Source organism: Aethalodelphis obliquidens, unplaced genomic scaffold, assembly GCF_003676395.1.
Source record: "Aethalodelphis obliquidens isolate GAN/ISIS:26980383/991018 unplaced genomic scaffold, ASM367639v1 scaffold42, whole genome shotgun sequence".
Lineage (NCBI taxonomy): Eukaryota > Metazoa > Chordata > Mammalia > Artiodactyla > Delphinidae > Aethalodelphis > Aethalodelphis obliquidens.
The window spans coordinates 12,205,687-12,231,955 of NW_020837986.1; the positions used below are offsets into that span (position 1 = coordinate 12,205,687).

Sequence of the window (26,269 nt, forward strand, 5' to 3'; positions counted from 1 at the left end):
ATATGTTTGGATGAGGTACTGAAACATTCTTCATGATAGATCGCATGCTGGGTCATGCAAACCATGGGAAATTTAAGAAAACTGAAGTCATATCAAGCATCTTTTCTAGCCACGACATTGTGAGATTAGAAATCAACTACAAGAAAAAAACTGTAAATTTAAACACAAACAAATGGAGGCTAAAAAATGGATTGCTGAAGAAATCAAAGAGGAAATCAAAAAATTCCTAGATACAAATGAAAATGAAAACATGACGATCTAAAACTTTTGGGACACAGCAAAAGCAGTTCTAAGAGGGAAGTTTATTTATTTATTTATTTATTTATTTAAATTTATTTATTTATTTTTATTTGGTTGTGCCGGGGCTTAGTTGCGGCAGGTGGGCTCCTTAGTTGCGGTTCACTGGCTCCTTAGTTGGAGCACGTGGGCTCCTTAGTTGTGGCATGTGAACTCTTAGTTGTGGCATGTGTGTGGGATCTAGTTCCCTGACCAGGGGTCGAACCCGGGCCCCCAGCATTGGGAGCGCAGAGTCCTAACCACTGCGGCACCAGGGAAGTCCCTAAGAGGGAAGTTTATAGCAATATAATCTTACCTTAGGAGACAAGAAAAACCTCAAACCACCTAACCTTACATCAGAAGCAACTAGAGAAAGGAGAACAAAAACAAAACCCATAGTTAGTAGAAGGAAAGAAATCTTAAAGATCAGAGCAGAAATAAATGAAATAGAGATGAAGAAAACAACAGAAAAGATAAACTAAACCTGGTTCTTTGAAAAGATAAACAAAATTGATAAACCTTTGGCTTATATATAAGAATATAAGGGAAAGGGCTCAAATAAATAAAATCAGAAATGAGGGAATTCCCTGGCAATCCGGTGGTTAGGACTCCTTGATTCCACTGCAGGGAGCAAGGGTTTGTTCCTGGTTGGGGAACTAAGATCCCTAAGATTCCATATGCCATGTGGCACAGCCAAAAAAAGAAATGAAAATGAAGAAGTTACAGCTGATACCACAGAAATACAAAGGATCATAAGAGACTACTACAAGCAACTATATGGCAATAAAATGGACAACCTAGAAGAAATGGATGAGTTCTTAGAAAGGTAAAATCTTCCAAGTCTGAACCAGGAAGAAGTAAAATATGAACAGACCAATTGCAAGTACTGAAATTGAAACTGTGATTAAAAAACTTCCAACAAGGGACTTCCCTGGTGGCACAGTGGTTAAGAATCCACATGCCAAAGCAGGGGATGGAGCTTTGAGCCCTGGTCCGGGAAGATCCCACATGCCCTGGAGCAACTAAGCCCGTGTGCCACATCTACTGAGCCTGTGCTCTAGAGCCTGTGGGCCACAGCTGCTGAGCCCATGTGCCACAACTGCTGAAGCCCATGTGCCTAGAGCCTATGCTCCACAACGGGAGAGGGCACTGCAATGAGAAGCCTGCACACTGCAACGAAGAGTAGCCCCTGCTTGCCACAACTGGAGAAAGCCTGCACACAACAACGAAGACCCAATGCAGCAATAAATAAATAGATAGATAGATAGATAGATAGACAGACAGACAAACCCACCCCCCAAACTTCCAACAAACAAAAATCCAGGACCAGCTGGCTTCACAGGCAAATTCTGTCAAACATTTAGAGAAGAGTTAACACTTATCCTTTTTATCCTTCTGAAACTATTCCAAAAAATTGCAGAGGAAGGAACACTCCCAAACTCATTTTGTGAGGCCACCATCACCCTGATTCCAAAACCAAAGATACCACAAAAAGAAAATTACACGCCAATATCACTGATGAACATAGACGCAAAAATCCTCAACAAAATACTAGCAAACTGAATCCAACAGTACATTGAAAGGATCATATACCATGATCAAGTGGGATTTATCCCAGGGATGTAAGGATTTTTTTCAATATCCACAAATCAGTGTGATATACCACATTAAGAAACTGAAGAGTAGGGGCTTCCCTGGTGGCGCAGTGGTTGAGAGTCCGCCTGCCGATGCAGGGGACACGGGTTCATGCCCCGGTCTGGGAAGATCCCACATGCCGCGGAGCGGCTGGCCTTGTGAGCCATGGCCACTGAGCCTGCGCGTCCGGAGCCTGTGCTCCGCAACGGGAGAGGCCACAACAGTGAGAGGCCCGCGTACCGCAAAAAAACAAAAGAAACTGAAGAGTACAAACCATGTGATCATTTCAGTAGATGCAGAAAAAGCTTTTGACAAAATTCTACACCCATTTGTGATAAAAGCTCTCCAGAAAGTGGGCATAGAGGGAACCTAACAACATAATAAAGGCTATATATGACAAACCCACAGCTAACATCATACTTAAGGGTGAAAAGCTGAAAGCATTTCCTCTAAGATCAGGAACAAGACACTTTTTTTTTTTTTTTTTTTTTTTTGTGGTACGCGAGCCTCTCACTGTTGTGGCCTCTTCTGTTGTGGAGCACAGGCTCCGGACGCACAGGCTCAGCGGCCATGGATCATGGGCCCAGCCGCTCGGCGGCATGTGGGATCTTCCCAGACCGGGGCATGAACCTGTGTCCCCTGCATTGGCAGGCGGACTCTCAACCACTGCGCCACCAGGGAACCCCAAGGAACAAGACACTTTTATTCAGCATAGTTTTGGAAGTCCTAGCCATGGCAATCAGAGAAGAAAAAGCGATAAAAGGAATCCAGATTGGAAAAGAAGAAGTAAAACTGTCACTGTTTGCAGATGACATGATGCTATACACAGAAAATCCTAAAGATGCTACCAGAAAACTACTAGAGCTCATCAATGAATGTGGTAAAGTTGCTGGGTACAAAATTAATGTACAGAAATCTGTTGCATTTCTATACACTAGCAACAAAAGATCAGAAAGAGAAATTAAACAATCCCATTTACCATTGCATCAAAAAGAATAAAATACCTAGAAATAAACCTACCTAAGGGGCAAAAGACCTGTACTCTGAAAACTATAAAACACTATAAGATGAAAGTTAAGAAACTATAAGATCAAAGAAATTGAAGATGACACAAACAGATGGAAAGATATACCGCGTTCTTGGATTGGAAGAATCAATATTGTCAAAATGATTATACTACCCAAGGCAATCTACAGATTCAGTGCAATCCCTATCAAATTACCAATGGCGTTTTTCTCTGAACTAGAACAAGCAATTTTAAAATTTATATGGAAACATAAAAGATGCCGAATAGCCAAAGCAATCCTGAGAAAGAAAAATGGAGCTGGAGGAATCAAGCTCCCTGACTTCAGACTATACTACAAACTTACAGTCATCAAAACAGTATGGTACTGGCACAAAAACAGAAATATAGATCATTGGAACAGGATAGAAAGCCCAGAAATAAATGCACACATCTATGGTCAATTAATCTATGACAAAGGAGGTAAGAATATACAGTGGAGAAAAGACAGTTTCTTCAGTAAGTGGTGCTGGGAAAACTGGACAGCTACATGTAAAATAATGAAATTAGAACATTCTCTAACACCATACACAAAAATAAACTCAAAATGAATTAAAGACCCAAATGTAAGACTGGATACTATAAAACTTTTAGAGGAAAACATAGGCAGGGCACTCTTTGACATACATGGCAGCAGTATCTTTTTTTTGGCCATGCCACATGGCTTGAGAGATCTTAGTTCCCCAACCAAGGATTGAACCCAGGCTATGGCAGTGAAAGCGCCAAGTCCTAACCACTGGACCACCAGGGAATTCCTGCAGCAATATCTTTTTTGGATCCACTTCCTAAAGTAATGAAGGTAAAAACAAAAATAAACAAATGGGAGCTAATTCAACTTAAAAAGCTTTTGTACAGCAAAGGAAACCGTAAACGAAAAGACAAGCCACAGAATGGGAGAAAATATTTGCAAACGAAGCGACCGACAAGGGATTAATCTCCAAGATAGACAAACAGCTCATGCAGCTTAGTATCAAAAAACAAACAGCCCAATCCAAAAATGGGCAGAAGACTTAAATAGACATTTCTCCATAGAAGACATACAGATGGCCAAAGAGCACATGAAAAGCTGCTCAACATTGCTAATTGTCAGAGAAATGCAAATCAAAACTACAATAAGGTATCACCTTACACTGGTCAGAATGGCCATCATCAAAAAATCTTCCGACAATAAATGCTGGAGAGAGTGTGGAGAAAAGGGAGCCCTCCTACACTGTTGATGATAATGTAAATTGGTACAGCTACTGTGGAGACAGCCATATGGAGACAACCACTACGGAGACAACCTTCATATTGGTACAACCAGTTTGGATGTTCCTTAAAAAACTATATATAGAGCTTCCATATGATCCAGTAATCTTACTCCTGGGCATATATCCCAAGAAAACCATAATTCGAAAAGATGCATGCACCCCAGTGTTCATTGCAGCATTATTTACAGTATCCAAGACATGGAAGGAACCTAAATGTCCATTGACAGGAATGGATAAAGAAGGTGTGGTACATATATACAATGGAATATTACTCAGCCATAAAAAAGAATGAAATAATGCCATTTGCAGCACTGTGGATGGACCAAGAGTTTATCATACTAAGTGCAGTAAGTCAGACAAAGACAAATAACATGATGTCAATTATAAGTGGAATTCATAAAATAGATAATCAACAAGGACCTACTGTATAGCACAGGGAACTCTACTCAATATTCTGTAATAACCTAAATATATGGGAAAAGAATCTGAAAAAGAATGGATATATGTATGTGTAAAACTGAATCACTTTGCTGTGCACCTGAAACTGACACAACATTGTAAATCAAATATACCCCAATATAAGATAAAAATTAAATTAAAAAAAAGTTAAGGCAGGACAAATTTGAAAATACGGACTCCTACTGTGTCCCTAAATCCAATATTTGTAGTGAAAAATATCTTTTCTAGCACTGAGGGGAATGTAGACTGAGAAGCCAGGCTCTGGCATGGGAACCTTGTTGATGAGCAGGCCTTTACCTCCTTGCTCTATAATAACTGTTCCGTTTTACTTGCACACGGGTTGGCTAGCTCCAGGGAAGGCCTTACAGTCTCTATCCTTCCCTCCGTAATCCACAGGTACCAAAGGCTTCTCTTGAAGGTAAGCAGCAGTGACATGCTGTCTTTTGTTGTGTGTCACAGGTGTGAGCCTCAGCAGCGATTTCATTGCTGGCTTTTGTGGTGAGACGGAGGAAGATCACCTCCAGACAGTGTCTTTGCTTCAGGAAGTTCAGTACAACATGGGCTTCCTCTTTGCCTATAGCATGAGACAGGTGAGCCCTGGGCTGGGGGAGGAGCTACTTCTATGCTGAGACTGACATAATTCCCGACCAGTTTCTGGTCGATTGTGGACAGCTGGGAAGAAAAGAAAGTGGCAGCGAGGCTGTCCTTGAGAAACCACAAGGATCTTACCATTCATTTCTTTATTTTTTCTAATAAACCTGTCTACCCTTTTATACAGTTCAGCAACTTGAGATGAAAAACAATTGTGCTAATATTCCTCTTCATTAGAATATTTAAAATTATGTTTAGGTTGTTCAGAATTTGAAAGTGGAGGGAGGGGCACTGTTCTCTTTAAAAGAAACCGAAAATCTTTTATTAATATGCAGAACTTCTTTTTTGGCCAACAGATGTGATTTGTTTTACAGAGGCTCCTTGTTGCCCTCCTAGCCATCCTCAGCCTTTTTTTTCTTTCTTTCTCGGTACGCGGACCTCTCACTGTTGTGGCCTCTCCCGTTGCGGAGCACAGGCTCCGGACGCGCAGGCTCAGTGGCCATGGCTCATGGGCCCAGCCGCTCCGCGGCATGTGGGATCTTCCCAGACCGGGGCACGAACCCGTGTCCCCTGCATCGGCAGGCGGACTCTCAACCACTGCGCCACCAGGGAAGCCCGAGAAATTCTTTTTAATGCTAGAGTTGGGAAGTGAGTTTTCAGTGTGAGGTGGAAGCATATCCTATGGGCATTGAATATGAGTGTTTACTTGGAGTCTAATTCCTAGATTAGGGTTAAGGTCCTAGAGGCTTAATCAAGTAGCATAGTGGATGAGAACAAGCACTCACGTTGTGCCTTTCCCATTTAATAATGTGTGACCTTGGGAAAAGTTTTTGCTTTCTTCATCTGTGAAAAGGGATAACATAAATACCAACCTCATCAGGTTATTTTGAGATTTAAGATAATATATATAAAGCACTTAAAATAGTGTTTTATAATAGTTAAGTGCACAGTAGAGGTTAGTTGTTAATAAGACAGAATAGAGTAAATCCTGTAAGAGAATTCTGTTTTAGAATTCTCTACCCATTCTTCATTTCCCTCTGGATGTGGTAGTTCTCTTAAAGGCAGATTGGTTTGAATGTCTAGACTTTGGTGTATAGACTTTCCACTTTTGTCTAGCTCAGTGGTTCTCCAACTCCATTATGAGCTGCGTACCTAAAGATATACATAAAGTGTGTGTGTTTATATATATAAACATGTATGTACGCTATGATTTTGGATGATTTAAAAGGTTTTCAAGGATACATTTTCTTTTCTTTTTTTTTTTTGGGTAAAACCTGAGTGTGGTATAAAATTCAAAAGGTCAAAATAGTATGCAGTGCAAAGCAGTTGTTTTTTCTTCCTGGGTTGCCTAGTTTTTCAGTTCCTTCCCTGAAGGCAACTGCTTTTAGCAACTACTTCTTTAACCTTCCAGAGACATTTCATGTATTTATAAATATATTTATTTGTATACTTTCTACATCAAAGTTATTATACATGTTGATCTGTGCCTTGCTTATTTCTGTTCAGAGTATATTTTGGAGAGCAATCATATCTGTATACATAGCTATCTCATTCTTTGTCACAACTGTGTAATATTCCATTGTGTAGATAAACCATTATTTGTTTTACTGGTTACCTATTTTTTAAAATAAATTTAAAAAAATTTATTTATTTATTTGGCTGCACCGGGTCTTAGTTGCGGCACCTGGGATCTTCAGTTGTGGCATGTGGGATCTTTTAGTTGCAGCATGCAGACTTCTTAGTTGCACCATGCAGACTCTTAGTTGCGGCATGCATGTGGGATCTAGTTCCCTGACCAGGGATTGAACCTGGGCCCCCTGAATTGGGAGCACAGAGTCTTACTCACTGCACCACCAGGGAAGACCCTATTGGTTCCCTATTGATAAACATTTACTATGCTTTGCATCTTGTGTCTTTATAAACACTGCTGCTGAGTAACCTGGTATATGAATTATTTAGTGTCTGTATCCTATAAAAATATCAAGAACAATTTTGAGTCTGTGATTTCCATGTGCTAAATTTAGAATTTAACCCTTGTAAAAACGTGGCTCCACTGTATAGTTACCTTTTTCTCTTAGAAGCCCCAAGAGTTAGAGAACCCTTGTGGTGTGGCTTGTGTTCCTATACATGTGTCTGTAAATTGCAAATTGGATGAGCATGTCTGCCTCCGTGTTTGAAGAACGGATTCTACAAGTCCGTGGTGACCTCCATCTCTTTTTTTTTTTTTTTTTAATAGAAGACACGGGCATATCACAGGCTGAAGGATGATATCCCAGAAGAGGTAAAATTAAGGCGTTTGGAGGAACTTATCACTGTCTTCCGAGAAGAAGCAACAAAAGCCAACAAGACCTTTGTGGGTTGTACCCAGCTGGTGCTGGTGGAGGGGGTGAGGCTATGTGTGTATGTATGTATGTATATATATTTTGTTTTGTTTTTTAGAGCACAGTATATCTCCCTTTATTTAGATCTTTGATTTCTTTTAGCAGTTTTTAGCATATAGATCCTGTACATGTTTTCTTAGATTTACACCCATTTTTTTCTTTTTTTTAGCTATTGTAATTGCAACTATATTTTTATTTTGGGTGTCCATATGTTCACTGTTAGTATGTAGAAATAATTGGTTTTTGTATTTCTATCTTGTATCCTCTGATCTTGCTGAACTAAATAGTTCTAGGAGTTTTTTGGGTAGGTTGCTTGGGATTTTCTTTGCAAGTTATCATGTCTGTTTTTCTTTCTTCCTGTTGTTCCAGGGTTCCTTCTTTTTTGTTTACTTTTTGCTTAGAGAACTCCCTTTAGACACTCTGGCAGCACATTCTCTTTGTTTTCCTTCATCTTAGAGTGTTTTGATTTCTTCTTCATTCCTGAAGGATATTTTTGTATTTAGTGCAAGGATTAGTGAAAAGTATTTCTGCTCCACCTTTTTGGAAACACTATTATATGTGTATTTTTAGAAACAATTTTATTGTTTGTTTTCAGTCCTTTTAAAAATCACACTTTCTTAGAAATGTACTGCGTTTTGGAAGTTTGGAGTTCTGTAGTCTTCTGTGGTCAAGCTTGGGAACCTGGTCATCATTTAGAGCACTAAACAGATGGGATAAGGGGTGAGTTAGGGAACCTAACCTTCTGTGAAGCTGCATTCTTTGGCTATTGAAGAGGAGAGGAAAGAGAGAGATAGGGCTCTTTCTGTGACTCCTCACAAGTCCAGGTTTGAGAAAGGAGAGTCCTGCTCCATGCCTTAGGATATGGCAGTGTCAAAATCAGCAATTGCTTGGTATTTGTGTTTGTTAGGACTCTCTGGTAGTGAGTAACAGAGGGGAAACTTGTTCAAGCCATTCAGTCTAAGCCAAAAATAATTCTGTGTTGTATAAGACTTCAGGAGTGTTTTGTGGAGCCCAACGGCAAGAATACTGCCAGGTGTCTGGAAGGGACTGTACCCAGTCTGGGAAGCCCTTGAGGCTCAGACTTTCTTCTCTCCTCCTCAGACCAGCTTTTCCTGATTCTTCATCTGTGTGGTAGAGTACAGCAGCCCTATAGTTCCTGTGTTTCATGGTGTAGTTCCAGTTTTTCACAGACCAAAGTTGTGTCTTTTAGCTCCAATTCAGATTTCCAGGAGAGGGAGTCTGATCACCTCAGCTTGGGTTAGGAATCTTCCTGTGCTCTGGTCTAGTAGCTGCTGATGGTTGGTGATGCTGAGCTGGTGAAATACCTCAAAAGTGTTTGCCTCGATAAATGCTTTGTTATTTAGGGTGTCACTGTGATTCTGGAGACCTGTACATGAACATGTCTATTAGTAATCCACATTTTATCCAGTAGGAATTAGGTCATTATATGCCCAGCTCTCCTCACACAGGGTCTGGTCAGAATAGTGTACCTGTCTTTTGATTGAATGAATAAGTACTCAAAGGTTACTAATTTTTGTCCAACACTTCATCAACCCCACAGAGAGCCCATGGTAATTAAATGAACCAAAACAAGGCTTTGTTTTTTTTTTTTTTTTAAAAAAAAACATATCCAGCATAAGCCAGTACTCACCTGGGGCTAGAGAATAAATGAATTTTTCAAGGCCAGCATTGGAGTCTTCACTTTTTTTTTCTTTTTACATCTTTATTGGAGTATAATTGCTTTACAATGGTGTGTTAGTTTCTGCTTTATAACAAAGTGAATCAGTTATACATATACATATGTTCCCATCTCTCTTCCCTCTTGCGTCTCCCTCCCTCCCACCCTCCTTATCCCACCCTTCTAGGTGGTCACAAAGCACCGAGCTGATCTCCCTGTGCTATGCAGCTGCTTCCCACTAGCTATCTATTTTACATTTGGTAGTGTATATATGTCCATGTGACTCTCTCACTTTGTCACAGCTTACCCTTCCCCCTCCCCATATCCTCAAGTCCATTCTCTAGTAGTTCTGTGTCTTTATTCCTGTCTTACCCCTAGGTTCTTCATGACTTTTTTTTTCCTTCTTAAATTCCATATATATGTGTTAGCATACGGTATTTGTCTTTCTCTTTCTGACTTACTTCACTCTGTATGACAGACTGTAGGTCCATCCAACTCATTACAAATAGCTCAATTTCGTTTCTTTCTATGGCCGAGTAATATTCCATTGTATATATGTGCCACATCTTCTTTATCCATTCATCTGATGGTGGACACTTAGGTTGTTTCCATCTCCTGGCTATTGTAAATAGAGCTGCAATGAACATTTTGGTACATGACCCTTTTTGAATTATGGTTTTCTCAGGGTATATGCCCAGTAGTGGCATTGCTGGGTCATATGGTAGTTCTATTTGTAGTTTTTTAAGGAACCTCCATACTGTTCTCCATAGTGGTTGTACCAATTCACATTCCCACCAGCAGTGCAAGAGTGTTCCGTTTTCTCCACACCCTCTCCAGCATTTATTGTTTCTAGATTTTTTGATGATGGCCATTCTGATGGGTGTAAGATGATATCTCATTGTAGTTTTGATTTGCATTTCTCTAATGATTAATGATGTTGAGCATTCTTTCATGTGTTTGTTGGCAGTCTGTATATCTTCTTTGGAGAAATGGCTATTTAGGTCTTCTGCCCGTTTTTGGATTGGGTTGTTTGTTTTTTTGTTATTGAGCTGCATGAGCTGCTTGTAAATTTTGGAGATTAATCCTTTGTCAGTTGCTTCATTTGCAAATATTTTCTCCCATTCTGATGGTTGTCTTTTGGTCTTGTTTATGGTTTCCTTTGCTGTGCAAAAGCTTTGAAGTTTCATTAGGTCCCATTTGTTTATTTTTATTTCCATTTCTCTAGGAGGTGGGTCAAAAAGGATCTTGCTGTGATTTATGTCATAGAGTGTTCTGCCTATGTTTTCCTCTAAGAGTTTGATAGTTTCTGGCCTTACATTTAGGTCTTTAATCCATTTTGAGCTTATTTTTGTGTATGGTGTTAGGGAGTGATCTAATCTTATACTTTTACATGTACCTGTCCAGTTTTCCCAGCACCACTTATTGAAGAGGCTCTCCTTTCTCCACTGTACATTCCTGCCTCCTTTATCAAAGATAAGATGACCATATGTGTGTGGGTTTATCTCTGGGCTTTCTATCCTGTTCCATTGATCTATATTTCTGTTTTTTGTGCTAGTACCATACTGTCTTGATTACTGTAGCTTTGTAGCATAGTCTGAAGTCAGGGAGCCTGATTCCTGCAGCTCCGTTTTTTGTTCTCAAGATTGCTTTGGCTATTCGGGGTCTTTTGTGTTTCCATACAAATTGTGAAATTTTTTGTTCTAGTTCTGTGAAAAATGCCAGTGGTAGTTTGAATAGGGATTGCATTGAATCTGTAGATTGCTTTGGGTAGTAGAGTCATTTTCACAATGTTGATTCTTCCAATCCAAGAACATGGTATATCTCTCCATCTATTTGTATCATCTTTAATTTCTTTCATCAGTGTCTTATAATTTTCTGCATACAGGTCTTTTGTCTCCTTAGGTATGTTTATTCCTAGATATTTTATTCTTTTTGTTGCAATGGTAAATGGGAGTGTTTTCTTGATTTCACTTTCACATTTTTCATCATTAGTGTATAGGAATGCCAGAGATTTCTGTGCATTAATTTTGTATCCTGCTACTCTATCAAATTCATTGATTAGCTCTAGTAGTTTTCTGGTAGCGTCTTTAGGATTCTCTATGTATAGTATCATGTCATCTGCAAACAGTGACAGCTTTACTTCTTCTTTTCTGATTTGGATTCCTTTTATTTCCTTTTCTTCTCTGATTGCTGTGGCTAAAACTTCCAAAGCTGTGTTGAATAATAGTGGTGAGAGTGGGCAACCTTGTCTTGTTCCTGATCTTAGTGGAAATGCTTTCAGTTTTTCACCATTGAGGATGATGTTGGCTGTGGGTTTGTCATATATGGCCTTTATTACGTTGAGGAAAGTTCCCTCTATGCCTGCTTTCTGCAGGGTTTTTATCATAAATAGGTGTTGAATTTTGTTGAAAGCTTTCTCTGCATCTATTGAGATGACCATATGGTTTTTCTCCTCAGTTTGTTAATATGGTGTATCACATTGATTGATGTGCGTATATTGAAGAATCCTTGCATTCCTGGAATAAACCCCACTTGATCATGGTGTATGATCCTTTTAATGTGTTGTTGCATTCTGTTTGCTAGTATTTTGTTGAGAGGATTTTTGCATCTATGTTCATCAGTGATATTGGCCTGTGGTTTTCTTTCTTTGTGACATCCTTGTCTGGTTTTGGTGTCAGGGTGATGGTGGCCTCGTAGAATGAGTTTGGGAGTGTTCCTCCCTCTGCTATATTTTGGAAGAGTTTGCGAAGGATAGGTGTTAGCTCTTCTCTAAATGTTTGATAGAATTCATCTGTGAAGCCGTCTGGTCCTGGGCTTTTGTTTGTTGGAAGATTTTTAATCACAGTTTCAATTTCAATGCTTATGATTGGTCTGTTCATATTTTCTATTTCTTCCTGATTCAGTCTTGGCAGGTTGTGCATTTCTAAGAATTTGTCCATTTCTTCCAGGTTGTCCATTTTATTGGCATAGAGTTGCTTGTAGTAACCTCTCATGATCTTTTGTATTTCTGCAGTGTCAGTTGTTACTTCTTTTTCATTTCTAATTCTATTGATTTGAGTCTTCTCCCTTTTTTTCTTGATGAGTCTGGCTAATGGTTTATCAATTTTGTTTATCTTCTCAAAGAACCAGCTTTTAGTTTTATTGATCTTTGCTATCTTTTCCTTCACTTCTTTTTTATTTGTTTCTGATCTGATCTTTATGATTTCTTTCTTTCTGCTAACTTTGGGTTTTTTTTGTTTTTCTTTCTCTAATTGCTTTAGGTGCAAGGTTAGGTTGTTTATTCGAGATGTTTCCTGTTTCTTAAGGTAGGATTGTATGGCTATAAACTTTACTCTTAGAACTGCTTTTGCTGCATCCTATAGGTTTTGGGTCGTCATGTCTCCATTGTTATTTGTTTCTAGGTATTTTTTGATTTCCTCTTTGATTTCTTCAGTGATCACTTCGTTATTAAATAGTGTATTGTTTAGCCTCCATGTGTTTGTATTTTTTACAGATCTTTTCCTGTAATTGATATCTAGCGTGTGGTCAGAAAAGATACTTGATTCAATTTCAATTTTCTTAAATTTACCAAGGCTTGATTTGTGACCCAAGGTATGATCTATCCTGGAGAATGTTCCATGAGCACTTGAGAAAAATGTGTATTCTGTTGTTTTTGGATGGAATGTCCTATGAATATCAATTAAGTCCATATTGTTTAATGTATCATTTAAAGCTTGTGTTTCCTTAATCTATTTTCATTTTGGATGATCTGTCCATTGGTGAAAGTGGGGTGTTAAAGTCCCCTACTATGAATGTGTTACTGTCGATTTCCCGTTTTATCGCTGTTAGTATTTGCCTTATGTATTGAGGTGCTCCTATGTTGGGTGCATAAATATTTACAGTTGTTATATCTTCTTCTTGGATTGATCCCTTGATCATTATGTAGTGTCCTTCTTTGTGTCTTCTAATAGTCTTTATTTTAAAGTCTATTTTGTCTGATATGAGAATTGCTACTCCAGCTTTCTTTTGGTTTCCATTTGCATGGAATATCTTTATCCATCCACTCACTTTCAGTCTGTATGTGTCTCTAGGTCTGAAGTGGGTCTCTTGTAGACAGCATATATATGGGTCTTGTTTTTGTATCCATTCAGCCAGTCTCTGTCTTTTGGTGGGAGCATTTAATCCATTTACATTTAAGGTAGTTATCGATATGTATGTTCCTATTCCCATTTTCTTAATTGTTTTGGGTTTGTTATTATAGGTCTTTTCCTTCTCTTGTGTTTCTTGCCTAGAGAAGATCCTTTAGCCTTTGTTGTAAAGCTGGTGTGGTGGTGCTGAACTCTCTCAGCTTTTGCTTGTCTGTAAAGGTTTTAACCTTTCCATCAAATCTGAATGAGATCCTTGGTGGGTAGAGTAATCTTGTTGTAGGTTTTTCTCCTTCATCACTTTAAATATGTCCTGCCAGTCCCTTCTGGCTTGCAGAGTTTCTGCTGAAAGATCAGCTGTTAACCTCATGGGGATTCCCTTGTGTGTTATTTGTTGTTTTTCCCTTGCTGCTTTTAATATGTTTTCTTTGTATTTAACTTTTGACAGTTTGATTAATATGTGTCTTGGCGTGTTTCTCCTTGGATTTATCCTGTATGGGACTCTCTGTGCTTCCTGGACTTGATTAACTATTTCCTTTCTGATACTAGGGAAGTTTTCAACTATAATCTCTTCAAATATTTTCTCAGTCCCTTTCTTTTTCTCTTCTTCTTCTGGAACCCCTATAATTCGAATGTTGGTGCATTTAATGTTGTCCCAGAGGTCTCTGAGACTGTCCTCAGTTCTTTTCATTCTTTTTTCTTTATTCTGCTCTGCAGTAGTTATTTCCACTATTTTATCTTCCAGGTCACTTATCCGTTCTTCTGCCTCAGTTATTCTGCTATTGATCCCTTCTTGAGTATTTTTAATTTCATTTATTGTGTTGTTCATCATTGCTTGTTTCATCTTTAGTTCTTCTAGGTCATTGTTAAATGTTTCTTGTATTTTCTCTATTCTATTTCCAAGATTTTGGATCATCTTTACTATCATTATTCTGAATTCTTTTTCAGGTAGACTGCCTATTTCCTCTTCATTTGTTAGGTCTGGTGGGTTTTTATCTTGCTCCTTCATCTGCTGTGTGTTTTTCTGTCTTCTCATTTTGCTTATCTTACTGTGTTTGGGGTCTCCTTTTTGCAGGCTGCAGGTTCGTAGTTTCCGTTGTTTTTGGTGTCTGTCCCCAGTGGCTAAAGGAGGTTCAGTGGGTTGTGTAGGCTTCCTGGTGGAGGGGACTAGTGCCTGTGTTCTGGTGGATGAGGCTGGATCTTGTCTTTCTGGTGGGCAGGTCCACGTCTGGTGGTGTGTTTTGGGGTGTCTGTGGACTTATTATGATTTTAGGCAGCCTCTCTGCAATGGGTGGGGTTGTGTTCCTGTCTTGCTAGTTGTTTGGCATAGGGTGTCCAGCACTGTAGCTTGCTGGTCGTTGAGTGAAGCTGGGTGTTGGTGTTGAGATGGAGATCTCTGGGAGATTTTTGCCGTTTGATATTACATGGAGCTGGGAGGTCTCTTGTGGACCGGTGTCCTGAAGTTGGCTCTCCCACCTCAGAGGCACAGCACTGACTCCTGGCTGCAGCACCAAAAGCCTTTCATCCACACAGCTCAGAATAAAGGGGAGAAAAAGTAGAAAGAAAGAAAGAAAGGAAGGAAGGGAGGGAGGGAGGGAGGGAGGAAGGGAGGGAGGGAGGGAGGAAGGAAGGGAGATAAAATAAAATAAAGTAAGGTAAAATAAAATAGTTATTAAGATAAAAAATAATTATTAAGAAAAAAATTTTTTTAAAAGTAAAAACAAAAACAGATGGATAGAACCCTAGGACAAATGGTGAAAGCAAAGCTATACAGACAAAGTCTCACACAGAAGCATACACATACACACTCACAAAAAGAGGAAAAGGGGAAAAAATAATAAATCTTGCTCTCAGAGTCCACCTCCTCAATTTGGGATGATTCGTTGTCTATTCATGTATTCCACAGATGCAGGGTACATCAAGTTGATTGTGGAGATTTAATCCGCTGCTCCTGAGGCTGCTGGGAGAGATCTCCCTTTCTCTTCTTTGTTCTCACAGCTCCCGGGGTTCAGGTTTGGATTTGTCCCTGCCTCTGCGTGTAGGTCGCCGGAGGGCGTCTGTTCTTCGCTCAGACCAGACGAGATTAAAGGAGCCGCTGATTCGGGGGCTCTGGCTCACTCAGGCTGGGGGGGAAGGAGGGGTACGGAGTGCGGGGCGAGCCTGCGGCGGCAGAGGCCGGCATGACGTTGCACCAGCCTGAGGTGCACCGTGCATTCTCCCGGGGGAAGTTGTCCCTGGATCCCGGGACCCTGGCAGTGGCGGGCTGCACAGGCTCCCCGGAAGCGAGATGTGGAGAGTGACCTGTGCTCGCACACAGGCTTCTTTGTGGCGGCAGCAGCAGCCTTAGCGTCTCATGCTCGTCTCTGGGGTCCGCACTGTTATCCACGGCTCGCGCTCATCTCTGGAGCTCCTTTAAGCAGCGCTCTTAATCCCCTCTCCTCGCACACCAGGAAACAAAGAGGGAAGAAAAGTCTCTTGCCTCTTCGGCAAGTCCAGACTTGTCCAGACTTTTTCCCGGACTCCCTCCCGGGTAGCCGTGGTGCACTAACCCCTTCAGGCTGTGTTCACGCTCCGACGGAAGCCCGAGCCTCAGCTCCCAGCCCCGCCCACCCTGGCGGGTGAGCCAACAAGCCTCTCGGGCTGGTGAGTGCTGGTCGGCACCGATCCCCTGTGCGGAAATCTCTCTGTTTTGCCCTCTGCACCCTTGTTGCTGCGCTCTCTTCCGCGGCTCCGAAGCTTCCCCCCTCCGCCACTTGCAGTCTCCGCCCGCTAAGGGGCTTCTAGTGTGTGGAAACCTTTCCTCCTTCACGGCTCCCTCTCACTGGTGCAGGTCCCGTCCCTATTCTTTTGTCTCTGTTTATTCTTTTTTCTTTTGCTCTACCCAGGTACGTGAGGAGTTTCTTGCCTTTTGGGCGGTCTGAGGTCTTCTGCCAGAGTTCAGTAGGTGTTCTGTAGTTGTTTTTCCACGTATAGATGTATTTCTGATGTATCTGTGGGGAGGAAGGTGATCTCCGCGTCTTACTCTTCCGCCATCTTCCCCCTCTCCCTCCCGCCATCTTCCGCTTCTCCCTCCTTCACTTTTTCTTAGGGGAGACTTTCTTTCCTCCAGTCATGGCCAGTTCATTTATTTATTTTGGCTGCGCTGGGCAGCATGTGGGATCTTAGTTCCCCAACCAGGGATCGAACCTGTGCCCCTTGCAGTGGAAATGTGGAGTCTTGAGCACTGGACCACCAGGGAAGTCCCATGGCCAGCTTAAAACACCGGGTTGCTGTCTTCAGTGTCAGAGAAGATGATAACGTCTGTATACTGAGCATTTACTATGTGCCAGAAACTGTGTACTTTACAGTCATCAGCACGTTGAGTCCCACCACAGTCCTTGGGGGTAGTGCTGTTATTACCTCACTTTTGTAGATGAAGAAAGGAGACTCAGAGAAGTAGGAATAACTTCCCCAAGGTCACACAGCTAGTGTGGCAGAGCCAGAATTTGACCCATATCTGTCTCATTCTGTAGCCTATAAGTACCCCCCCCCCCCACCTTTTCAAATTATGGAGAATCTAAAAAAAAAAAAAAATAGGTATAGAGAGGATAGTGAATGCCCACGTACCCATTAACCAGCCTCAGCAATTTGTTAATACAGTGTTAATCATGGCTGATCTTGTTTCATCTCTACTGCCCCCACTGAGTTGTTTTGAAGCAAGTACAAGACATATATTATTTTGTCAGTAATTATTTCAGTATATATCTCTAAAAGATGACTCTTTTTTAAAATAGACATAATGTGACTATCATATTTGAAATAATTGACAGTAGTTTCTTAATATTATCAAATATGTAGTTGATGTTCCAATTTCCCTCTTTGTCTTATAAATGTTCTTTTATGGTTGGTTTGTTCAAATCACGGAACATGAACACTCTCTCTTTTAAAAAATTTATTGTAAAACAATCACAAACTTGTAGAAAAGTAGCAGTATAGTACTTTTTTCTTTGAAGCTTTTGAGAGTAAGTTGCCCTGGTGCCCCCAATTCCCCAAATACTGCAGTGTGTATTTTGTGCAAACAGGAGCATTCTCCTGTACAACTGTAGTACAGCCATCAGAATCAGAAAATTAAGCTTGTTAGATTACTACCATCCAGTCCTTAGACCCCCATTTAAATTCTCCACTTGGCTCAGAACTGTCATTTATAAGAAAAAGATTTAGTTTAGTATTACATGTTGTGTTAGTTGTCATTTTATCACTTTTTAGAAATTTGATGTGTCTTGGCATGGCTTTCTTTGTGTTTTGTTTGGGATATGTTGAGGCTACTTAGTTTGTGAGTTTATAATTTTCATCAAATTTGGAAAATTTTCATTTACTATTCTTCAGATATTTTTTCTGTACTCCTCCTTCCTGCCACCCGTCGCCTGCCCCCTGTTTCTTCTCTCCTTCTCCAGTCACCTATATGTCCAACCACTTGATATTGTGTCATAGGACACTGAGGCTGTTCAGTTTTTTTTCTCTTTTTTATATCTGTGCTTCATTTTAAATAGTTTCTATTTTTCTGTCTTCAGGTTCATTATTCTTTTCTTTGGCAGTGTCTCATTTGCTATTATGTATTGAATTAAAAATTTTAGATCATATATTTTTCATCTCTGTAATTTACATTTGGTTTTTTTTAAATATCTTCGGCTTCTCTTCTGTGTTCTTGTTTTCTTTTGAAACTTAGTATTTGAGCCTAATTATAATAGCTGGTTTAATATCTTTGTGATAATTCCATCACCGCTATCATTTCTAGGTCTGTTTCTATTGACTGACTTTTTTTTTTTTTTTTTTTGTGGTACGTAGGCCTCTCACTGTTGTGGCCTCTCCCGTTGCGGAGCACAGGCTCCAGATGCGCAGGCTCAGCGGCCATGGCTTACAGGCCTAGCCGCGCTGCGGCATTTGGGATCTTCCTGGACCAGGGGATGAACCCGTGTCCCCTGCATCGGCAGGCGGACTCTCAACCACTGTGCCACCAGGGAAGCCCCTATTGACTGACTTTTCTCTTGATTATGAGTCACATTTTTCTGCTTCTAGGCATATCTAGTGATTTTTGATCGGATGTTGGACATTATGTTGTCAGACATTATCTTTGAGTGTCTGAGTTTTGTGTTGGGCTTTGTTCTGATAAGCAGTTTTGTTACTTGTCGTTTGTAGTTTTGTTTGATCCTCTCAAGGTTTTTTTTTTTTTAATTGGGGTATAATTGCTTTACAATCTTGTTAGTTTCTGTTGTACAACGAAGTGAATCAGCTATATGTATACATATATCCTCTCCCTCTTGGACTTCTCTCCTACCGCCCACCCCTATCCCACCCATCTAGGTTATCACAGAGCACTGAGCTGAGCTCCCTGTGCTATACAGCAGGTTCCCACTAGCTATCTGTTTTATACATGGTAGTGTATATATCAATGCTGATATCCCAGTTCATCTCACCCTCCCCTTCCCCCCTGTGTCCACATGTCCATTCTCTATGTCTGCCTCTCTGTTCCTGCCCTGCAGATAGGTTCATCTGTACCATTTTTCTAGATTCCACACATCACACTGGTCAGAATGGCCATCAAGTCTTGTTTTTAATCTTTGCTAGAAAAGTTTTTTTATTCTAGGGATAGTTTAGTCTTAGTACTACTTATGGCTCTTCTAGAGTTGTTACTGCATATCCCAAGGAATCAGTGAGGACTATTTGGTGGTAGGACAGATGATTCATAGCCCTTTGTGAGATCTGGGAGCTAACCAGCTGGCAGTTCCCAGGTTACTTTCTTTGTCTGACATCATGGATTTTTGCTCCACACAGGGACGTATTATTATTCAGCAAAGACTCAGAGGGCCGCTATGCACATTTCTACAGCTCTTTTTCTGCTTAGCTCCCTCCTCTCTCGAACTTGCTCCACAATTTCCAGCTATTGCAGGCTCCCTGGACTTTGATCCAACTTTCCTCAATTCAGAGAGAACCACCATGCTCTGCCTTGAGATCTCCCTCCCCGCTTTGCATTCTCTGGTCTGGCACATGTCTTCTGGTAGAATGCAGGGGTGATTGAAGGGCTCACCCCATTTGTTTTCCTTCTCTTGGGGATCATAGTTTTGCAAATCTGTTGTCCAGTATCTGAAAATAGATGTCTCATATATTTTGTCCAGTTTCCTGGTTATTTAAGGCCTGAGGATAAATTTGGTTTTTGTCACTTCATCATGATTGGAGCAGAAAGACTTGGGTATGTTCTGGAAATTAATACCATCATACTGGTTTTAGTATTCTCCTGGCCCAGTCTTTTGCATGTTGTGATGGAGACTCTGGCTTCCAGTCTGCCTATTCACTGGGACAAGTAACCCAGGCCAGACAACCCCAGAACATTCCTGAGACTATGAGAGTCTGAGACTATGAGACTCTGTGAAGTGAGAGTCCTTTTGCCAAGTGTATCACCCCTATGTCCTTGGCATCAGGCCTGTTGGAGGTCCATTCCCGCGAAAGGTAATTTTGTAATCAAAGACTCGTTGATTGAATCATATATTATATTGTCAGAAAATTTTATTGAGCTTCTGTTGTGTGCTATTTACTGCCCTTGTTGGTGAAGCAGCAGTAAAGCACTTAGTCTTGTGATTCCTTGGTTAAGAAATGCTCTATGGGGACTTCCCTGGTGGCACAGTGTTAAGAATCTGCCTGCCAATGCAGGGGACATGGGTTCGAGCTCTGGTCCGGGAAGATCCCACATGCTGCAGAGCAGCTAAGCCTGTGCACCACAACTACTGAGCCTGCACTCTAGAGCCCGCAAGCCACAACTGCTGAAGCCCCGTGTGCCTAGAGCCCGTGCTCTGAAGCAAGAGAAGCCACCGCAATGAGAAGCCCACGGCAACGAAGAGTAGCCCCCACTTGCTGCAACTAGAGAAAGCCCGCACGTAGCAGCAAAGACCCAATGCAGCCAAAAATAAATAACTAAATAATTAAAAAAAAAAAAAAGAGATATCATACTTAAAAAAAAAAAAAAAAAAGAAATGCTCTATGGGTCAGACCCCTGGGGATCTGAGACAGACCAAGAACTGATGACTGTGACAGACTGATACCCTCTCCTCTGTTCTTTTGCAGCTCAGTAAACGCTCTGCCACTGACCTGTATGGCCGGAATGATGGAAACCTTAAGGTGATCTTTCCTGATGTAGCGATGGAGGATGTCACTAACCCTGGGCTTAGGGTCCAAGCCCAGCCTGGGGACTATGTGCTGGTGAAGGTAAGGTATCCTTTTGCACTGTTGACTTGCACTGTGAAGTGGGTATTGGATTGGATAATTTGGGGGAATGAAAATTTTTTCTGGAGAAATTCTTTAGTAAAATAAAAATCTCTTCTCAACCTGACCAATGGAAGGGCACTTGAATTGAATTTTAGCCTGCTCCAAACTAGGCTTTTTGTTTTTCTTCTCTCCTGCCCTGAAAGCGTTCTTTCTGGGAATTTGGTGAGGTTGGAATACATAGTGGCAAGTAGTTTCCTGCTGCAGAGAGGCCAGGAAGTGTAAGTGATTTTAAGTGCGTTGATAGTTCTCTCTGTCAGAGATCAGCATGCCCTTCAAGGTCTCTGATGCTGCAGGCATCCCTAACTTACGTGTGCTCCAGTTTCCTGCATCCCTTCCCTGGACTAACAGGTCTAGTTGAATGGCTGTGGGATTTTCCCTTTCTCCCTCTCGCCATTTCACTGAGGATATTCCTCATTTCTTCCCTCCTTCATGAGTTTCTTCCTTCTTCTTTTTCTTCCTACACTACCACAGGTCTGCTACTGCCATCTTCCTTTTTTTCCTCATGTCCACTTTGCCCCAGAGCCAGAGACTGGCAGGACACGTACTGATGAGGTGGGCAGGAGTAAGACCACTTTTCCAACACTGAGCTTTGAAGCATCTGCAAAGAGAGAGGTGGCGAGAGGGTGATGCTTCTGCTGATGTTGTTCAGTGTTATGTCCTCCACCCTGTTCCTTAGTGCCTTACCCTCTCCTCTGCTTTCTGTCCTTGCTCTTCATCACCTCCCTCTGGAGTCATGGGAGCCATGGTTCATGGTGTGCAGCTGAGGGAGGCTCATTCCCCTGGCATGTAACTTCTGTAGATTGGCCTGGAAATTTTACCAGCGCTCAGAACTTTTCTGTTCTGTCCATCTAACAAAAACAATGATTTTTCATGTTGGGAACTTGATGATCCCCTTCCTTTCTGGCCTTGTCCTGACTGGGGATTGTCTTAACTTTCAGCATTACCTAGAGATTTCCTAAATGAAGTAATTCCTACTAGGCAACAACGTGATTGATCTGGAAACAGTCTCTCATAGGCTTTTCTACTTGTTCATTCTTCCTTTTTGACACTGTCTTGTTTTCTTCTTTGTCTTCTGAATGTTTGCTTCTTTGATTTTCAGTTGCTTTTTCATACCTCTTCCTGTTCTCTTTCTACTGTAGGTAAGGGTTATTTGCAAGATGAGTTTGGTGGTATGGGTTGTAATGTTAGTATGATATTCTTTTGTAAAATGGAAAAATTCCATTTGTCAAGAAAGATAGAAAGGTGATACTTGGGACTCTTTTTTTGTTCCGATACTTACGTTACTTGGGACTCTTTTGATGCGAAGTGACATAAACCCCACAAGTGAGATTTAGTGGAAGGATCAGAATGAAGGAGAAGATGTGGAACCAGAGGTCTGTTGGATTTTTCTGTCACTTTTCTCATCTTTCTCTACTTAAGCGTCCCCGGGCTGTGCTAGAACCATTTCCTCATAAATTTCATTTTCTTGTCTCCCTTTCTTCTATGGTGCTTATTTGGCTAAACTCCAACCTTGGTGAAAGTGGTTATCTGCTTACTCTGCAGCCGCACCCTAGCAGCTGAACGTTGTTGGGGAAGAGCACACAGTTAATCTTTGTTACATAGATTAGGTCAGATGATGGGGATTGAAAACTCAAAATATGGTGGCTTAAATAAGGTAGGAGTTCTCTTTGTCATAAAAATCTAGATATAGAAGGTCCAGGACTGGTGATTTTTTTTTTTTTTTTAAATTTTTTTTTTTTTTTTTTGCGGTACGCGGGCCTCTCACTGTTGTGGCCTCTCCCGTTGCGGAGCACAGGCTCCGGACGCGCAGGCTCAGCGACCATGGCTCACGGGCCCAGCCGCTCCGCGGCATGTGGGATCTTCCCGGACCGGGGCACGAACCCACGTGCCCTGCATCGGCAGGCGGACTCTCAACCACTGCGCCACCAGGGAAGCCCAAGGACTGGTGATTTTGATGACTCCATGATCACCAAGGGTCTAGGCTCCTTCTGTCTTTTGCTCTGCTGTGTGTGGCCTCCATTCTCAAGGTTACCTTATGATTCAGGTTGGCTGTTCCAGCAGCCATGTCCTAGCTAGTAGCAAGCAGGAAGAAGAAAGGTGAAGGGCTTGTCCTCTTCCTTTTAGGACAGTTTGCAGAAGTTGCACATCCTATTTCCACGATGGTAACATATCACGCCAGGCTGCGAAGAAGCTGAGAAGTGTGGTCTTCATTCTGAATGACAATGTGCCCAGTTAAAAATTGGGAGTTCTGAGGAGTAACTGAGGAAGAACAGGAGAACTGTTGGGGGACAAATAACAGTCTCTTCACATAAACCAACTGCACTCAGTTCACATTCATGCCATAAAACTCAAATGAATGGTGCTGAAATCCTAATCCTACTGTATTTCCCCAGTAAAGTAACTTTTCCACTCTCATTCTCTCTAAATCTTCACTCACTTATCTAAATCCTAGTCTCAGCTGATGTCTTTGCCGCATATTTCATAGAGAAAATCGATACAATCAGGTGAAATCTCATTATCTCATCATTATTTCCACCAGCTCACTCACATCTCCACCTGTCCACGCTATCTGCTCATGTGGGACTGTGTAGGAAGTGTCTGCGTCTTCTGTCACGCTGCTCCTTGTGCTTTTTGCTTCCATCCATTCACTTCCTCTCCAGATTTGCATTTGTCTCCTTTCTTTCTTGCATCCTAAACTTAATGTGGCCAAAATAGAATGAATTCTTCCCACTTTCCTGCAGCTTTCTTCTTTTCAAGTCTCCTCCATCTCAGCAAGTGGCACCACTCAGTTGCTCAAACCGAAAATATAGGAATCATCCTAGATACTTACTTTCCTGTACTCCCCATCAGTAGTTCATCTGTTTCATCTCTACCTGTGGAATGTATCTGGGACCTGACCGTTTCTTTCCTTCTCTAAGCCATCATAATTTCTTGGTTGGGAGATTAGAGCAGCCTCCTCACAGGTTTTCTGTTTCTATATTTTGAAAATGAATTATTTATTGAAGCATATCATAAATGTAGAAAATTGCTCACAAGTGTACTACTTGATGAATCATCACAAAGTGACCCTACCCATGTGAATACCACCTGAATTAAGAAACAAAATATTTTCAGAACTCCCCAAACCCCTGTCATGTTCCTACCAGTTACTCTTTTCCCCTGCGTCCTAATTTCTAATACCATAGTTCAGTTTTGCTTGTTTTTGATATAAAATTGAATCATACAGTGTGTGTGTGTGTGTATATATATATATATATTCTTAACATCTTTATTGGAGTATAATTGCTCTAATACAGTGTATATTTTTGATGCATGGATATTGTGCAATTCATCCATGATTATATTTATCCATATTATATGAATATACCACAATTTATATATTGGTCATTTTGGTTGTTTCCAGTTTGGAGCTATTATGAATAGAATTGCTACGACTATGCCTGTGTTTTAGTGCAAGTATATATTCATTTCTATAGGGTATATGGTTTGGAATTGCTGTGTAACAGGGTGTGTATAATAGAAATAGCCAAAATGGTTGTACCAGTTTACACTCCCACCAACAGTACCTGAGAATTTCAGAGGCTTCATATTCCTGTTTCCATTCTTGCCCTCTAGTCGTTCTGCCCCATAGAAGTCAGTATGACCTTTCTAAATCAGATCACTCACTCATCTGCTTAAGCCCCACAGTGATTTCTCATTGGAGCCAGCATAAAATGCAGGGTGTCCATGGCCTTTTGTGATCTTCCCCAGCTACCTTTCCAACCTCATATGCCCTGTACTCTTTTTATTCTCTTTCCTCTAGTCTTGGTGACCTCCTTTTTGCCCCTCAGACCTAGTTCTAGTGTCAGGGACTGTGCACATGCTGTGTTGCTTAGGAGGCTCTTGATTTTTGCCTGGCTGCCTTCTTTTAAACCTTCAAGTTCTCTTAAATGTCATCTCCTTGAGAGGCCCACTGTAGTGCTGAAAGCAGCTTCCCTCTGCCTTGCTTTTTTCACTGTTTATATTAGCTCATTTTATCTTCATAGCACTTTTTAGTGCCTGAAATAATTTTCAGTTGTTTATATATTGTCTGTCTTCTCTTGAAAGCTCTTTTGAGGGTAGAAAAAACATCTGTTTTGTTCTTCTTGATATCTCTAGCACGTAGGACAATTCCTAGAACACAATAGGCACTAAATAAATATTTACTAATGGACTGACTCATTCTTATGGTCAGAAATGAGGCCTCTGGTAATTTTGGGGGTCACATGCTTTCAGCTCTCAATTAGAGAAAAAAGAGAGCCTTTCTCACCAAATATTGGCCATAAATATCTTAAGGAGGAATTTGACTGGTACAGCCTGGATCACAGCTTACCTCTGGGATTAGGAGGGGCAGGGTCTGTGATAGGCAGCTCACACCTGAACTTTATGGTTGCCTCTGGGGAGAAGCCATCTCCCAAGAGAAAAGGGAGAAGTGGCTGTTTGGGAATGACCTATTTTGGACTTCTTAACTTACATGCATTAGCATTGTATCAAACGTCTCTTCCTCTAAGCATTGGGGGCACAGAGGAACCATGCAGTCTCTGCTGGCCTGTTATCTCCATTAGATTCCTTTTGGTGGCCTCTCCTCTGGATGATTCACATTAAGTCCCTGTAGTTCAGTCCTTGTTACCTTGCCTTCTTCTGACTGGTTTTCTTTCAGATCACCTCAGCCAGCTCTCAGACACTTAAAGGACATGTTCTCTGCAGGACCACTCTGAAGGACTCTGCAGCATATTGCTGACCTGAGTGGTTGGCCTCTCATACCTTCCCAGCAGGAAGAGAGATATGACTGGTCACTAATGAAAGAGGTAACGAAGCTTTGGAGACAAGCTGTAAGTGGTGAAGCAACTTTCTATGAAATGGAAAATGCATTTCTTTGCTCCTTTGTGAACAGCTTTTACAGTCATTAAATTTACCTAAACTAAAGTGGTCCCTTTTTATCTACTTTTACTTCATTTTTGCCTTGGTTAGTGTCTCTGAGATTTTCCCTATAGTTTCTGGATTAAGTGTTTCCCAGCCCGATTTCTACCAGAAAACCTCTCTGGTTTTCTCCCATGTACCCTAGGAATTAGAGACTGAAGGGGAGGCGAAGGTGGAGAGAACCATTTGCTTAGCAAAAACTGCTCTAGATCTTTCTAACATTTTGGTTTGATAACATTGACTTAGCTGCCTGTCTCCTCACTTTATTCTCATATTTTACTTGAGAATTTCCCTCATGGACCCCTTTTTTAGCCTGTCAGTTCATTCTTTTTTTTTTTTTTTTTTGCGGTACGCGGGCCTCTGACTGTTGCGGCCCCTCCCGCTGCAGAGCACAGGCTCCGGACGCGCAGGCTCAGTGGCCATGGCTCACGGGCCCAGCTGCTCCGCGGCATGTGGGATCTTCCCGGACTGGGGCACGAACCTGTGTCCCCCGCATCAGCAGGCGGACTCTCAACCACTGCGCCACCAGGGAAGCCCCTGTCAGTTCATTCTTTACCTTCAGGTCTGACAGCACTTGG

General features: G+C 41.3%; 1 protein-coding gene across 1 annotated transcript in view; it reads left to right on the forward strand.

Annotated features, from left to right (window-relative positions):
* Positions 1 to 25,701, forward strand: part of CDK5RAP1 (CDK5RAP1 mitochondrial tRNA methylthiotransferase) — a 42,479-nt gene extending 16,778 nt beyond the window's left edge. Inside the window, 4 exon segments of the mRNA XM_027078591.1 lie at positions 5,143 to 5,273; positions 7,511 to 7,660; positions 20,553 to 20,693; positions 25,432 to 25,701. Of these exon segments, the coding sequence (XP_026934392.1) occupies positions 5,143 to 5,273; positions 7,511 to 7,660; positions 20,553 to 20,693; positions 25,432 to 25,512 (503 nt within the window). The 3' untranslated portion in view covers positions 25,513 to 25,701.
* Positions 25,702 to 26,269: the final 568 nt, after the last annotated feature.